The 14531-nt window shown below is 57.1% G+C and overlaps 2 protein-coding genes across 4 annotated transcripts in view; both read left to right on the top strand.

Moving 5' to 3' along the window:
- Nucleotides 1-4137, top strand: part of RNF157 (ring finger protein 157) — a 32531-nt gene extending 28394 nt beyond the window's left edge. Inside the window, exons 19-20 of one of the 3 annotated variants that reach the window (XM_063176021.1) lie at nt 1380-1420; nt 1850-1935. In XM_063176021.1, coding sequence (XP_063032091.1) covers nt 1380-1420 — 41 coding nt within the window. In that variant the 3' untranslated portion in view covers nt 1850-1935. Of the gene's footprint in view, nt 1-1379; nt 1421-1849 lie in introns of all 3 variants that reach the window. The other 2 variants (XM_063176022.1, XM_063176020.1) reach the window with 2 other exon arrangements.
- A 2815-nt stretch (nt 4138-6952) lies between these two features.
- FOXJ1 (forkhead box J1) lies at nt 6953-13452 on the top strand. The gene is made up of 3 exons (XM_063175893.1): nt 6953-7072; nt 7865-8420; nt 11062-13452. Exons 2-3 carry the CDS (start codon nt 7923-7925, stop codon nt 11860-11862), a joined length of 1299 nt encoding a protein of 432 aa, XP_063031963.1. The 5' UTR covers nt 6953-7072; nt 7865-7922; the 3' UTR covers nt 11863-13452.
- The last annotated feature ends 1079 nt before the right edge of the window (nt 13453-14531 follow it).

Raw genomic sequence — 14531 nt, 5'->3', positions numbered from 1 at the left:
GCAGCCTCTGCCACAGGCAGGGTGGAAAAACAGCTTTGGGAAGAGAAACTGGGGAAAGACATCTGCTAGAGAGGCTGGCACTGAGGTGGGGGAGCTGCTGTAGAGAACCTGAAATCCCCAGAGGGCTCCTCAGATGCTCTGAGCCACAGATGCTCTGAGTTGTGAGCAGTGGGCTGGGCCAGCCAGTTGGGTTTCACCAGGATGGATTTGGGAGCTGGGTTTCACCAGGATGGATTTGGGTTTTACCAGGATGGATTTGGGAGCTGGTTTTACCAGGATGGATTTGGGTTTCACCAGGATGGATTTGGGAGCTGGGTTTTACCAGGATGGATTTGGATTTCACCAGGATGGATTTGGGTTTCACCAGGATGGATTTGGGAGCTGGTTTTACCAGGATGGATTTGGGTTTCACCAGGATGGATTTGGGTTTCACCAGGATGGATTTGAGAGCTGGTTTTCACCAGGATGGATTTGGGTTTCACCAGGATGGATTTGGATGGATTTTGGTCTGCCCAGGGCAGCTCTGGCAGCAGGGGAGACCCTTCCAGCAGCACAAGGGGCAGGGGGTGGGTGGGCACAGGGCTGGCACCCTGCTCCAGGGCCAGCCCATGTCCTGCTGCCCCAGCCCTGCTCCTGTCAGGGGTGCACAGAGCACAGCTGGGTCTCTGCACTGGAGCACTGCAGTGACTTAGGCCATATCAAGCCCTTAATGGGATTTCCGTGTGCATGTACGTGTGGTCCTGTTTAATTATCCATCCCCTCGGGGATCTGCAGATTTAACGTGCCTCGCTCTCCAGCCTGAGCTCGCCGTGAAAAGCCACTCGAAATGGCAGCTGTCACCTCCCATAAATCAGCAGGCAGCAGGATTCTGTTGCTCCCCCTCTGAGAAAGCCTCAGCCCTCGGCCTTGGCATGGCCTCACACAGTCCCTCAGCTCAGAGCTGCCCTGGGCACAGGGTTTAACCTCGCTGGAGGGTGCAGCCAAGCTGCCTTAGGGGTGCACCCCCTTCCTAAGGGCACCACGCAGCCTCTGATGGGTTTGGTGGTGGGACACAAGCCACGGGCCGAGCTCTGCCATCCCCCTGCCCTGGCAGCCTGCAGCCTGAGAGGAGGCATGGGGGGACCCAGCTGCCCCCGCGCCACAAGCATGTCACCCCTCGGTTCCCTTGGCACCAAACCCCGGGGGGCTCCAGCATGGGGACCCTCACCCCGTGCCTGTTGGCAGCTCCTGCCCCCTCCCGGAGCCGTTCACAGGGGATGAGACGCCCAGGCCCCGCTGCCACCCCGTGTGCTGCTCGTGTGCATGTCCCCGTGTCCCCTCCCCGTGTCCCCGCCGCTCCCGCCTTCACCTTGTGCCTTCTGGTCTCTCCTGCCTCGCAGCCGCCGTGCCGGACTCCTGCCCCATTAACATTGAGGAATAGGTGAGACCGTGAGACCCCAGAGCTGCATCTGCCCCGTGCCCTGTCCCCCGGGGGGTGGCACTGCGTTGTCGCCATTGCTGGTGGCCCCCTCACTGCCCAGGCCAGGGGACATCCCTTGGTGCCTGACCTGCAGCCCCACAGGGCACCTGCATGTGGCCTCTCACTGGGCATGGGTGGCCCCCTTCATTTGGGTTATTTAGACCCAGCGATGGTTGTGCTGTTCTTCCCTTTGGCCCTCAGCATTCCTGAGAAATTGGGGTTTTTAGGGGCTCCCCAGCCTGGACAGGTAAGTGCAGGCACGCCCCAGTCGGAACTCAACGGGGGCTGGGGAGGTGGGCGTCACTTTGGGACAATAAATCACACCCCCCGTGGAAAAACAAGCCCACCAGCGGGCGTTGGGAGCCCCTAACCCCCTGTTTCTCCCCCCAGGCCCAGAGGCAGCCAACAACAACGTGGGGCTGCAGCAGCCCCGGCCCCGCTGCCCCCCTGGCCCCCCGGACCCGGCAGCGCCCGCCCTGCCCGTGTGAGGGCCCAGCCTGGGGGGCACGGAGCCCCCTGCCCGCCCAGAGGGACCCCGGTGTCCGGGCACCCTGGGCACCGCCACCGCCACCCCTCGGCTGTACCAGGACTGATTTGCAAAAGAAAAGATGGTAACCTCGACTTCTCTGCGGGGGCTGAAAGCCATGTTACCTTGGAGCCCCCCGCTGGCACCTTCCCATTCTCCAGCCACAACAGGGATGGGCTGGGGTCCCCTCCTGCCCCCTTCTCCATCATCTTACACCCCCAGGCTCCTCTTCTGCAAGTGTGGAGCAGATGGGACAGGGTCACCTCACCAAGGGGTTCTGGGATGTGGGTGGGTGGGTGGGGACAATGGGAGGACGCTGTTCAGGGCCATGGGCTCTAGGATGAGTGTTGGGATTGGCATCCTTGGTGCATGAGCTGCTGACTTTCATGGGGGGCTGTCTCCCCCCAGGTTTGCTGGCCCATGGCCCTGCCCTGCCATGAGCTGTCCCCATGCCATAGGATGTCCCCATTCATGCACTGGCAGTAAGTCTGCCCCCACAGCTGCCCCTCGCTCTGCTCTCCTCCTGAGCAGCATCTGGGCTCCTGGGCCCGGCCTCAGGGGTGGGCAGGAGGCCTGGTACTGCCCCCAGCCCATCACCAGCCCCTGGGCATTGACAATTTATCCTCTGTCTTCCACCCTGCCGTGAGCTCAGGGCTCTGGGCTGCGCCCTCTCTCTGGAACAAGTGCCAAAAGTGTCACCCCATGCCCCCGTCCTGCCCTCCCCATAACACTTTGTAGCAGGGGGTGGATGAGGCTGTGGGGGCTGCCCCCATCTCCATCCCCATCCCTCTGGCCAGCACTGGGCTGGCAGCATAAGTGGATTTTGCTCCAAGGGCAGACACACAGGGATAGTAAAGCAGGAGGGACAAAGCCACAGACCTTGGGGGCTCCTGGGGCCACTGGCAAGGCCAGGCTCCGCTCCAGAGAGCATCAGGGACAGGCAGGAATCACTTGGAGCAGCATCAGACCCTGCATCCCAATCTAGCAGGCTCTGGAGCTGTTTGGGGCAGCCCAGGGTGGGAGCTGAGCCTCCCTTTCCCCCCTGGTTTTGTCACCGTGGCAGCAAAGGCCACCTCCTCCTCCTCCTGCTCTTTGCAGGACAAGCTGCATTTCAGAGCCCCCTTAGCACAGAGATGTTCCTGCACTGACAGCAGGGTCCCTGCAGGGGTGGAAGCAGGTTCCCAGTGCCATCCCCACGGCAGAGAAATTGTGCTGATGATGACTGTGGCTCCTTGAGAGGGATGAAGCCCTTTTGGGGGCTGGGGGTGTTGTCTCTGCCTTGCTCTGTGTGGGTCCTGCCAGAGGAGGGTTTGGAGCCAACCATCCTGCTGCTTTCTCCTCTGGGCTGGCTGTGTCTCCTCTGAGCTCAACAGCTCCCAGATTCCCCCTGGGAAGGCAGGGCTGGGTGTTTGATCTCCAGAACGCCATCCTGTGGCATGCCAGGTGGGAGCTGCAAACGCAGGGAGGGCTCAAGTGGTGGGGACCAGCCCTGTGCCCCGTTTGGGGACATGCTGGGTGTCCCAGCCCTAAGGAGCAGCACACAGGAGCAGCTTTGGAGGTTCACCATCATGCTGAGCTGAGAAATCCTCGGCAGCCATCTCTCCCTAAGCCTCCAGCATGGGCAGGGGAGGGAAAATCGGGCTGGTGCTCTTCATCTAGCAAAGCCCAACCTTCCCGGTGGCTCCAGAGGGGACAAGGACAGCTGGCCTGGCACCCTGGCACAGGCAGCAGAGCAAGGAGGGCTTGGGAGAGGCCGGGAGGGTTTTCTGGCTCCTCTGAGCGGTGTCCCCAGGGCGACAGCAGCCAGACAGACAAACAGACAGCCAGACAGACAGACAGCACGGGGTGGCTGCGGGAGCGATGCGGAGGAGCCGGGAGGATGCTGCGGCCGGGCTGTGAGCAGGGAATCATCCTCTGGGTGGCACAGGAGAGACGGGATTTGGGCAGGGGCGGCAGCAGCGCCGTCCGCGGCCGCCCGGGCGGGGTTTGGGCAGGCAGGAGCTGCCAGGGGTGGAGGGTGACAGCCCCTCGTTCCGGTGACACACCTGTCAGGGATTTAAGGAAGGAAACCAGACTGCTGCTTATGATTTTGCTTTGAGCATGTTTTGGATTTTAAGAGTATGTTTAATAAAGGGTATCTTATGTCGACAAAGTGTCCAGAGTGATTTTGTGGCGTCAGGGTGAGGGCAGTCGGGGTTTGGGGGATTTGGTGAGTAAAAACCCTCTTTGGCTGGGAGCACCCAGGTAATTCCTCCAAAACAGCCCAGCTGATCCAAACGTCCTAAAACACTTCCCAACTATCCTAAATCCTGCCAGGATGGAGAAAGGGCAAACGCAAACCAAACCTCTGCAGGAAGAGTCTGGCCTGGGCTAGAGGCATCTTCCTGCTGTGTGGTGTGGGTGGCTCTGTCACTGCTGCATGGGTGAGGACACCCAGAGGGAACTTTTCCTGGGGGAGAAGAGGAGCAACAAAGAGCTGGGAGCTCATGCAGGAGAAATCCTCCAGTGGTGGGGAAGAAAATGTGTGCAGGGAGCTGAAGGCTGGAAGGTGAGGAGGGCTGTAAGGGGGTTATAATTTGGGCTTAGTAGAAGGGGCTGATGATGGTGGGGGGAAGCAGCTTGGAGCTGAATCAAAGTCAAAATCAGAATCAATCAGATTGGAAAAGGCCTCTGAGATAATCGAGTCCCACCCATGACTGAAGCTGGGGGGAATGCCTTGCAGATGGTCAGATCCTTCAAAGAGATCCTTCCCTGGCCTCTGTTAAAGCTCTCAGAACAGCAGTTAGGAGGCAAGGATTTCTTAGAGAAGCCTGTGGCTGTAATTTTTAAAATTAAATGAAGGCAGAATCCATCCTTTATTTTTGGAGCCTGCCAGCCCCGCTTCTGCTTTGCCCTCACCACTGTGGGTGCATCAGGAGCAAGAAATAGGATGGGGGCACAGGTAGGAGGAAAAGGGCTGGGGGTGCCCCTGGAGGGGCAGGACACAGCTTTGCAGAGAATCACATAGAAATGGTTTGGGTTGAAACACACACCAAAGATCATCCAGCTCCAACGCCGCCACACCACAGGCAAGGACACCTTCCACCATCCCAGGCTGCTCCAAACCCCATCCAACCCTGAACTATTCCATCCACAGCTTCTCTGAGCAACCTGTTCCACCACCCTCACAAGAATTTCTCCCTACAATCCAGCCTAAACCTACTCTCTTTTGGTTTGAAGCCATTCCCCTTTTTCCTATCACCCTAAGTCCCTCTCCAGCCTCGTCACGGCTCCCTTCAGGTGCAGAAAAGCCTCCATAGGGTCATGCCAGAGCCTCCCCATCTCTCGGGGCTGGGCTCAGCCCTCTCCAGCCTTCTTAGAGCTCCCTTCAGGTGCAGAAAAGTCGAGATAAGGTCACCCCAGAGCCCCCCAGAACCTCCCCATCTCTCTGAGCTCTCTCCAGCCTTGTCACGGCTCCCTTCAGAGGGAAAAGCCGAGATAAGGTCACCCCAGAGTCACCCCAGAGCCTCCCCATCTCTTTGGGCTCTCTCCAGCCTTCTTAGAGCTCCCTTCAGGTGCAGAAAAGCCAAGATAAGGTCACCCCAGAGCCCCCCAGAACCTCCCCATCTCTCTGAGCTCTCTCCAGCCTCCTCACGGCTCCCTTCAGAGGGAGCAGCTGCGATAAGGTCACCCCAGATCCTCCCCAGAGCCTCCCCATCTCCTGGGGCTCTCCCCAAGCTTGTCAGGGCTCCCTTCAGAGGGAAAAGCTGCGATCAGGTCACCCCAGAGCCCCCCTGATCCTCCCCATCTCTTTGGGCTCTCTCCAGCCTGGTCACATCTCCCTTCAGGAGCGGAAAAGCTGCGATAAGGTCACCCCAGAGCCTCCCCACCCCTCTGGCCTGGCTCGGTGCTCTCCAGCCTTGTCACGGCTCCCTTCAGGTGCCAAAAAGCCGCGATAAGGTCACCCCAGAGTCACCCCAGAGCCTCCCCATCCCTTCGGGCTGTCCCCAGCCTTGTCAGATCTCCCTTCAGGAGCGGAAAAGCCGCGATAAGGTCACCTCAGATCCCCCCCAGAGCCTCCCCACCCCCGGGGCTCTCTCCAGCCTCCTCACGGCTCCTTTCAGAGGGAACAGCCGCGATAAGGTCACCCAGAGCCCCCCTGATCCTCCCCATCTCTTGGGGCTCTCTCCAGCTTTATCATTGCTCCTTCAGGAACGGAAAAGCGGTGATAAGGTCACCCCAGAGCCTCCCCATCTCTTGGGGCTCTCCTCAGCCTTGTCACGGCTCCCTTCAGAGGGAACAGCCGCGATAAGGTCACCCCAGAGCCCCCCCAGAGCCTCCCCACCCCTTTGGCTGGGCTCGGTGCTCTCCAGCCTTGTCAGGGCTCCCTTCAGAGCGGAAAAGCGGCGATAAGGTCACCCCAGAACCTCCCCATCTCCCGGGGCTCTCTCCAGCCTTGTCATTGCTCCTTCTGGAGCGGAAAAGCCACGATAAGGTCATCCCAGAGCCCCCCTGATCCTCCCCATCTCTTGGGGCTCTCCCCAGCCTTGTCAGGGCTCCCTTCAGAGCAGAAAGGCCGCGATAAGGTCACTCCAGAACCTCCCCATCCCTTCGGGCTCTCCCCAGCCTTGTCAGGGCTCCCTTCAGAGGGAACAGCCGCGATAAGGTCACCCCAGAGCCCCCCTGATCCTCCCCATCTCCCCGGCCCGGTCCCGCGGCATCCCCGGGCCCCGCCCCCGTCCCCATGGCAACGCGCGGGCCAATGGCGTGCCCGGAGGATGTTTACGGGGCGTGGCGTCGCCATGGCAACGCGCGAAGCCTCCCGGAGCCGCTACTTAACCCCGCACGGGGCGGCCGCGGCTCACGGCGGCTCGGCGGGCACGGCCCGGCCCGGGCACCCCGCAGCGGCCGGCACGGGCAGCCCCGGCACCCACCGGGCCTCTCTTCCCCCTTTTCTTCTCTTACTCCCCCCTCTTTTTTTTTTTTTTTTCGTGTTTTTTTGGTATTTTTTTGGTGTTTTTTTCCCCTCTCGTCTCCCGTTTTTCCAGAAGCTTCTTACAGTGTCGTGAACTTTGCCTGTCGGGAGGCGACACCGGCACCGGGACGGGGTAAGGGGGTGCGGCGGGGGTGGGAAGGGCAGCGCGGCCGCAGCCGCCGTTTGGGGCGGGGGGTGCGAGCGGGGAGGCGGCTCCGGGTGTGCGCCCTCCCGGCGCTCCCTCCTGGCCCAAGCACTCGGGATTTCGGGTTAAAATTCACGTCCCCGACACAGGATTCCCCAGGGTCTGAAGCTGCCGGCTCGCTCTGACTCAGGGTGTGCTCGGGGTGGGACCCCACCAGCTCCCCCAGCCCACCCCTGAGTTGTTCCTGGGTACCACGGGAAGTAAAAGCAGAATTAGCATCAAACCGAGAGAGGTTGGCTGCAAGGGGGGAAACTTTCAAGTATTTTGTCCTGGTGGGGAATGCTGAGAGTCAGTCCTGTGAGTGCCATGTATCTAGAGATGTGTGTTCCCAAGAAACAACCTCACTTTGTGGGATGGCAGGGCTGGATTTTGGTTGTTTGAGGGGCTTTCTGTTGGGTTTTTTTAAATTCTTTTTCAGCCAAGAGCTTGCTGGGCAGCAGGTCAGTGAGTGACACTGAGGTGGAGGAGTTTCCCTGAGGTTCAAGGGTGCTAAAGTCCCTCAGGGTCAGTGGGTGACACTGAGGTGTGGGAGTTTGAGGGAATTTTCCCAAGTTTTAAGGGTGCTAAAGCCCCTCAGGGCAGGCGTTGCAGGTCCCTGCACAGCACACCAAGCATGGGTCTCACCCAGCAGCTCCAGGAGCACCCAGGGGTGGCCCTGCCTGGCTGTCAGAAGAGACTTGCACCTTGGGGAACCTCACCCCCTCCCTCTTGTTGTTGCAGGACCTGCCCCATCCCTTCCCTCCCGCTCCCGTGCAGCCTGGGAAGCACCGAGGGAGGCATGGCGTGGCCAGGCCAGGCACTGAAAGCCAAGGGCAAATTGAAGTGCGTGGAGGAAGACCTGGATGACAGCCTGCCCGACCTCATGTGGCTGAGGGACTTCACGGTGGCGCAGACTGGCCTGCCTCAGCTGTACTCCGGCTCGGACCCGCAGGACTGTTACACCATGAGCGAGAGCCTGTTCAGCCTGGTTGATTTCGAGTCTCCGTGCTCGCCGCTGGCCGCCGACCCGGCCTGCAAGGGCACTCGGCACACCCCCTGCACTCCCGTCTCCTCCTCCACCTCCTCCAGCTCGCAGCACGACCCGGCTGTGCCCCCTCATCTGGCCGGGGACATCGACTACAAGACCAACCCTCACGTCAAGCCCCCCTACTCGTACGCCACCCTCATCTGCATGGCCATGGAAGCCAGCAATAAACCCAAAATCACCCTCTCTGCCATCTACAAGTGGATTACTGATAACTTCTGCTACTTCCGACACGCTGACCCCACCTGGCAGGTAGGGCATGAGGAGCCTCGGCCGCTCTCCCTGCAGGGCTGAGCTGGGCTTTCCACGGCTCCGCCCTGCAAGACAAGATCCTGCTGGGTCCCGCTGGGAAAAGAGTGACAGCAGCCTCCAGTGGGAAGGGCTGGAATGGGAAAGAACTTGGCTGGGCACAAATGCCACGGCCACAGGAGGGGCAGAGGGAAGGAGCCGTGGTGGGGAGAGCCCAGGACTGTTTTGGGAGCAGGGAGGTGCTGGTTGGGCTCCTGGCACCTGAGACTCCTCTTGGCTTCGTGGCAAAGGCCTCTCAGTGCCTCCGTTCCTGGAGTTCTCATGGGGCCCTGGGTCCCTCAGGGCTGAGCACACGTGGAGAAGGTGCCAGGTCCAGTGTCCCTGGGTGCTGAACACCAGGCATGGGGCAGGGATGGAGATGCCACTTGTTGGACAAGGTCCCACTGGGATGTGCTGAAATGCTGCTGCTTTCTAAGCAGGGCAGAGCACGGAGCTCCTGGCCCCAAGGAGGCTCCATCGCTGGGATGAGCTGGTGAGAGCTGCACAGGGAAGCCCAGGAGGGGTTAATTTGGGCTGCTGTCCCCAGTGGGGAGGGGACAGCCCCCAGGCTGGAAAGCTTTGGGGACAGCCTGAAGCCCAGGGGCTTTTCCCAGCCTCCTTGGCTCACTGCCCTCCTCTGTCACACGAGGAGACCTCTGGCACGAGAGGTTTTCTAGGACATGGCAGGGCTGGAGGGCCCTGGGGGGGCTCATCCCTGCTCTGGGGTTATTCCCATCCTAAATCCACAGCGTGTCACTAATCCTGATGGCAGTGCCCATCCAAGCAGAGCTGGAGAACCCCACTGCAAAGCCCAGGCATTGCCCACCTTCTCTCCAGGCAGGTGGGTCTCCAGTGGCTCTTGAAGGCCATCATGGGGAAGGGAATCCTTCCTGGTCTCCCTCCAGGGCCATTTTGGTCCCCCTCTTGCACTCCTGTGAAAGTGATTTGGAAGCAGGAGCTGGGTTGCCAACAAGTTGACTTTCTCCTGCACACTTCATGGCTGGGCATTCACAAGGTTTTTAATTAAATGTGTTCATTAAAAAAAGAAAGAAGGTTTTCAATCCCTCTCTGCAGAGATGCAGGGGGTACCCTGGACTGTTGCAGGCAGGAATGATAAATATGTTGACTGGCTGAGTAATAATTCAGCCTGGGCTGAGCGGAGTTTGGGATGGGGAGGAGAGATGGGCAGCAGAGAATTCAGCTTTCAAGTCTCTGAACCTTATAAAATTTCATTACACAGTAAAATTGGAGTTACCACAGCCTGGATTGTGTGGGGGAATATCTCTGTTCTTGCTTCTTCTTTTTTTTCTTCCCTTTTTTTTTTTAAATCTTTTGTTTCTTTTCACTTTTTTTCTCCCTTCCTTTCTTTTTTTTTTTTTTTTCCTTTTCTTTCTTGTCCAGGCTGTGTTCTCATCCCCTATCCCGATTCCCGTACGTGAAGACAGCCTGGAAAGGTCATGCCACCCATAGTCTGGGGGGGAGATGGATATATTCCTGTGGGAGCTGAGTGCTTTGGAGAGGAGCCAACAAACCCAAGGAGCTCCAGCCCAGAGGAGGGTTTTGTTGTGTGTGTGTGTGTGTGAGTGTGTGTGTGCATGTTTTTCAACAGCTCTAAGCAATTGAGCCTTGTTTTTCCTATTCGGCACTACGGATTATGGATGAATAAGCATAAAGATATCCAGGCAACATTAAAAAAAAAAAAAACACCTCCACCATATCCAATCTCTTAGTACAGTCCTGGCTTTGTGGAGTTATTTGCCCAATAACTGAGTTTCCTTTCTGATTATTCACATCACTCCAGGCACATTCAGGGTTTCAGAACAGCTCGACGGGAGCAGAAACTCCTCCTTTTCTTCCCCCCCACCACCCTTTTTTTTTTTTTTTTTCCCTCAGCTTATTTGAGCAGTGGCTGATGAAGATGCAGTGATTTCACACCGAGCTTCCCTGGGCCAGGAGGCACCTCTGGGGACACGCAGGGTGGAACAGCCCACGTGTCTCTCCGTGTTCTCCCGTCTGATTTGTGCCAGCCTGGCTGGGGGAAGGCATGGTGCCTGTGTTTTGTCCACATATTTTCCTCTCAACACTAACAATAGGCACAGTTGAACTGGGGGATGCCAGCAGGGCCCTGATTGCCATCCCCCCACAGCGCTGCCATGTGTTGTCCCTTGTCAAGGGGCCATGGCCACATGGGTGTGGAGACCCACCTCTTCCTCCGTGGCACAAAGGAGGCTCCAACCTCCTCCAGCCCAGCTCCATGCCTAGAGCAATTCAAGCCAGTTTCTCCCAGTGCTCTGCATGATTCAAGGCCCCATGGCCCCAGTTTCCAGCCAAGGAGAGCTGCCCAAAAGCTTCCCATTGGTGGCAAGTCCTAGCTTGAACCCCCTTGGCTCCTGCTGGATGAGATGGGAGACAGGAAAACTGCTGGAGGCTCAGGGGGGAAAACTCAGGGGTTTGAGGGACTTTATAGCCTTGGAGTTCTGGATGTTGCCAGTTCTCCTTTGTTTTCCCAAAGGTCCTTGCTGACAACCTCCACCAGCCTCCCCACACAGGTAGGTCCCACAGCAGACAAGCATTCAGCCTCGGTTTCTTTCTCTTTTGGCTGCAGAACTCCATCAGGCACAACCTGTCCTTGAACAAGTCTTTCATCAAGGTGCCTCGAGAGAAAGACGAGCCGGGGAAAGGCGGATTTTGGAAGCTGGACCCCTACTACGCCAACCGGCTCAAGTACGGCACCTACAAGAAGCGCAGGATGTCCCCGGTGCAGATCCACCCGGCCTTCTCTGGGAGAGCCCAGGCAGAGGCACGGCACGTTGGCAGCCCAGCCTCCTCCTCCTGCAGCTCCAACAGCCTCCTGGAGGCCAGCGTGGCATCGCAGCAGCTGCTCAAAGAGTTTGAGGAGAGCACCAGCAGCCAGAGCTGGAGCCCCGTGGGGACCAAGGCGGGGCAGAAGCGCAAGCAGCCCTCGCCCCTGCCCACGGCCAAGGCAGCGCGGCTGCCCAGCTCTGCCCTGATGACCCAGGAGGAGCAGACTGAGCTGGGCTCCCTCAAAGGTGTCTTTGACTGGGAGACTGTCTTTAACACCAACCTCAACGGAGACTTCTCCACGCTGGTGGATATGGAGCTCCCGCCTTCCGTCAACCCCGTCACGTGCGACCTGGACTGGACAGGACAAGGGCAGCACGTGGAGTGTCCCCAGGGGCAGGAACAAGTTGTCACTGAATCCAACCAGTACAGCCTGGACTTTAATGAAACCCTCATGGCCACCACTTTCTTGGAGCATCCCTGGGATGAAGGGGCAAATGATTACCTCTCCAATTGTGTCAACATCGACCAGGTGTTCGAAGACATCGATGCCTCTTTGCTGGCAGATGTCATCAACCTGAGCAGCCTGGCACGCCTCTTGTAAGGCTGTGTAGGATGCTCTCCTCAAGCTGGGACTTAAAAGGGACAAGATTTCCTAGAGATGCCCACTTAGAGGTGACTTTTACCAGCTTCATTGTAAGGTTATTCCCAGAAACACCAGGGCAAAGAACCTACCACCCCAGGAACTGCCTGCTGTGTCTCCAAAGGACACCTCAGAAGTCTCTAGTTTTCTCAAGAGAAGAAAATCAACACTACTTATTTTTTTACATTTTACTTTTAAAAAAGAAATGTGAATTACGATGGGTTCTTTTCCATCAGGGCTAAAATTACCTGCGAAATCCCATCTAAGACATGAGATTCCTGGTGGTTTAGGATTAGATAGACTAAAGTGCAATTTCCACACCTCTTTGTTTCTCTCTGTCTTTCCTTTTTCTGTCTCAGTGCAGTTGGTAAGTACAGTGTGATAATTAGCTGGTAAGAAAATACAGGTCCCTTCTGGATTCTCCAAGTTCAACATCCCAGCTGATTTGTGCCTAGGGAAGAAGAAAAGGTTTATAAACTCAGCAAGTGTGCCTCTTTAGATGTTTTTATATAATCTATTATATATTATATATGCAAAGAAATCTATATTTTTTAGCACTAGAATTTCTTAAAGGGGGGAGGGGAAGACTGGAAATGCAGTTTGAGAGTTGTTTTATATTTTCACTGTTTAAAGGTTTTGTGCTCACTGTTCTGTAAAACAAGACCACACAAGGGAGGACTCCTGCACCACCAGGTTTTGTGAAGAATCCAGGAACTGGCCCTGGCAGGAGAGGAGCAGCAGGGACGGGGATGCTCCCAAAACCAGCTTTTGTATTTTTTGTACCCAAACCCCTTGCTGCAGTTGCCAAAGGGTCTGGAGCACCATGGACCCTCTCTCTCACCCACTGACATAGCCCCCCTCTGCTTTTTTGGTCCAAGACTGTTGCTCTTCACTTCTCCAGCTCTTCCATCAGGCTCTAAGTGCAAGGAAAGCCCTATGGCTGGTCCTCAGCTGGTGGTGATGGAGCCACTGAACGCTCCCAGCTGGGGCTGAGGAAGAGAGAAATCCACATCCAGGCTCCATCCAGGAGCTCAGGCCAAAGACTCTGCATGCAACAGGGGACAGCAGTGGGAATGAAGTCCCATCCAGCCAGGACAGACCTTGGGATCCACACAAAGAGGAGCTTTGGTGTGCAGTGAGAGCGTGGTGGGGCCAGTGCAAGGCAACTTGGAAATATTTTGGGAGCAGAGCCAAACTCTGCTGAAACTTGACTTGAAGCTCTCAAGAACCAGATTCTTTGCCTCTGCTTTGCTGTAGGCTGTGAGAGGTAGAGCAGCCTTTAGGTAGGAGCAAGTAGAAGCTGGAATTTTAGTGGTGTGTCTTAGACTTGGCAAAAGAAATTGAAGATTGTATTTAGATTCTGTTTTGGTTGCAAAAGCACTTAGGAGGGGCTTTGGGGTCTGTGTAGTTGTTTGGATTGACAGTGTTTCTTTTTACTTGCTGTTTTTCTTCTGTTTTCCTGCTTTGGGGATTATGTTGGAGAACTACAGAGATACTTGTGCAATTTAACTTTTTTCATGCAAAGTTATTTACAAATTTAAAAAAAATAATAATAAAGAAAAAAAAATGAGAAGAAAAAACCCCTTTTGCCTCCTTGTTTCCTTTCCCCAGCCCAGCCCTGTTTGTAAACCCAGTCCCAGGACACGGGAGCTCTCACTTACTTGCACAATTGTGCAAATCCCCTGTGGGGAAACTGAGGCATGAACCAACCTCAGTGAGACAATGGTTACACGCCACCTGTGTGACACAAGGTTGGCTGTGCCTGGTGTCCTGAGCCCTGGGAGCTGCTCCAACCCTGGGAATAACATTCCCTGGCCCTGCAGGGAGCTCCTGGGGCTGGCAGCTCCTTCTGCTTGTGCTGTGTCTCCACCTGGCCAGGTAGATGCTCCAGGATGCCCAAGTGGCTTCAGAGCCCTTTTGGGTGCAGGGTGGGGAGAGGGAGCTGCACAGAAGCTGCTCCAGCCTTGGGGCACCCACTCCTGCATGTCCCAACCCTCTTGCCCTGAGGACACAGCCCCCTTCTCTTGGGGAGCACATGAGGAGCACCCCAATAGCTCCCCAGGGATCTGCTGGATCTCTCAGCACCAGGCACAGGACACAGCCCCCTTCTCTTGGGAAGCACATGAGGAGCACCCCATCAGCTCCCTTGCTGGATCCCTCAGCACCAGGCACAGGACACAGCCCCCTTCTCACAGGGAGCACATGAGGAGCACACTCTCAGCTCCCCAGGGATCTGCTGGATCCCTCAGCACCAGGCACAGGACACAGCCCCCTTCTCACAGGGAGCACATGAGGAGCACACTCTCAGCTCCCCAGGGATCTGCTGGATCCCTCAGCACCAGGCACAGGACACAGCCCCCTTCTCACAGGGAGCACATGAGGAGCACACTCTCAGCTCCCCAGGGATCTGCTGGATCCCTCAGCACCAGGCACAGGACACAGCCCCCTTCTCCTGGGGAGCACATGAGGAGCACACTCTCAGCTCCCCAAGGATCTGCTGGATCCCCCAGCACCAGGCACCCCAGCAGCCAGTCCCAGAGCTGCCACAGCTGCTCCCAATCCAGCCAATCTCAACCCAAAATAAGTCCTGAGCTCAGGACAGACCCTTGCCTTGGTCTGTGTGTGCTTTG

The sequence above is a fragment of the Melospiza melodia genome, chromosome 24 (assembly GCF_035770615.1).
Source record: "Melospiza melodia melodia isolate bMelMel2 chromosome 24, bMelMel2.pri, whole genome shotgun sequence".
In the NCBI taxonomy this organism is placed as follows: domain Eukaryota; kingdom Metazoa; phylum Chordata; class Aves; order Passeriformes; family Passerellidae; genus Melospiza; species Melospiza melodia.
The sequence above is the reverse complement of the archived record's forward strand: the minus strand, read 5'-3'. Positions and strand labels throughout refer to the sequence as shown.

Excerpts from the sequence above, each read along its gene's own strand:
- FOXJ1 (XM_063175893.1), top strand. The coding sequence starts at position 7,923 with ATGGCGTGGCCAGGCCAGGCACTGAAAGCCAAGGGCAAATTGAAGTGC. Across the intron at positions 8,421-11,061 it reads ACGCTGACCCCACCTGGCAG|AACTCCATCAGGCACAACCT; the intron begins GTAGGGCATGAG and ends TTTTGGCTGCAG.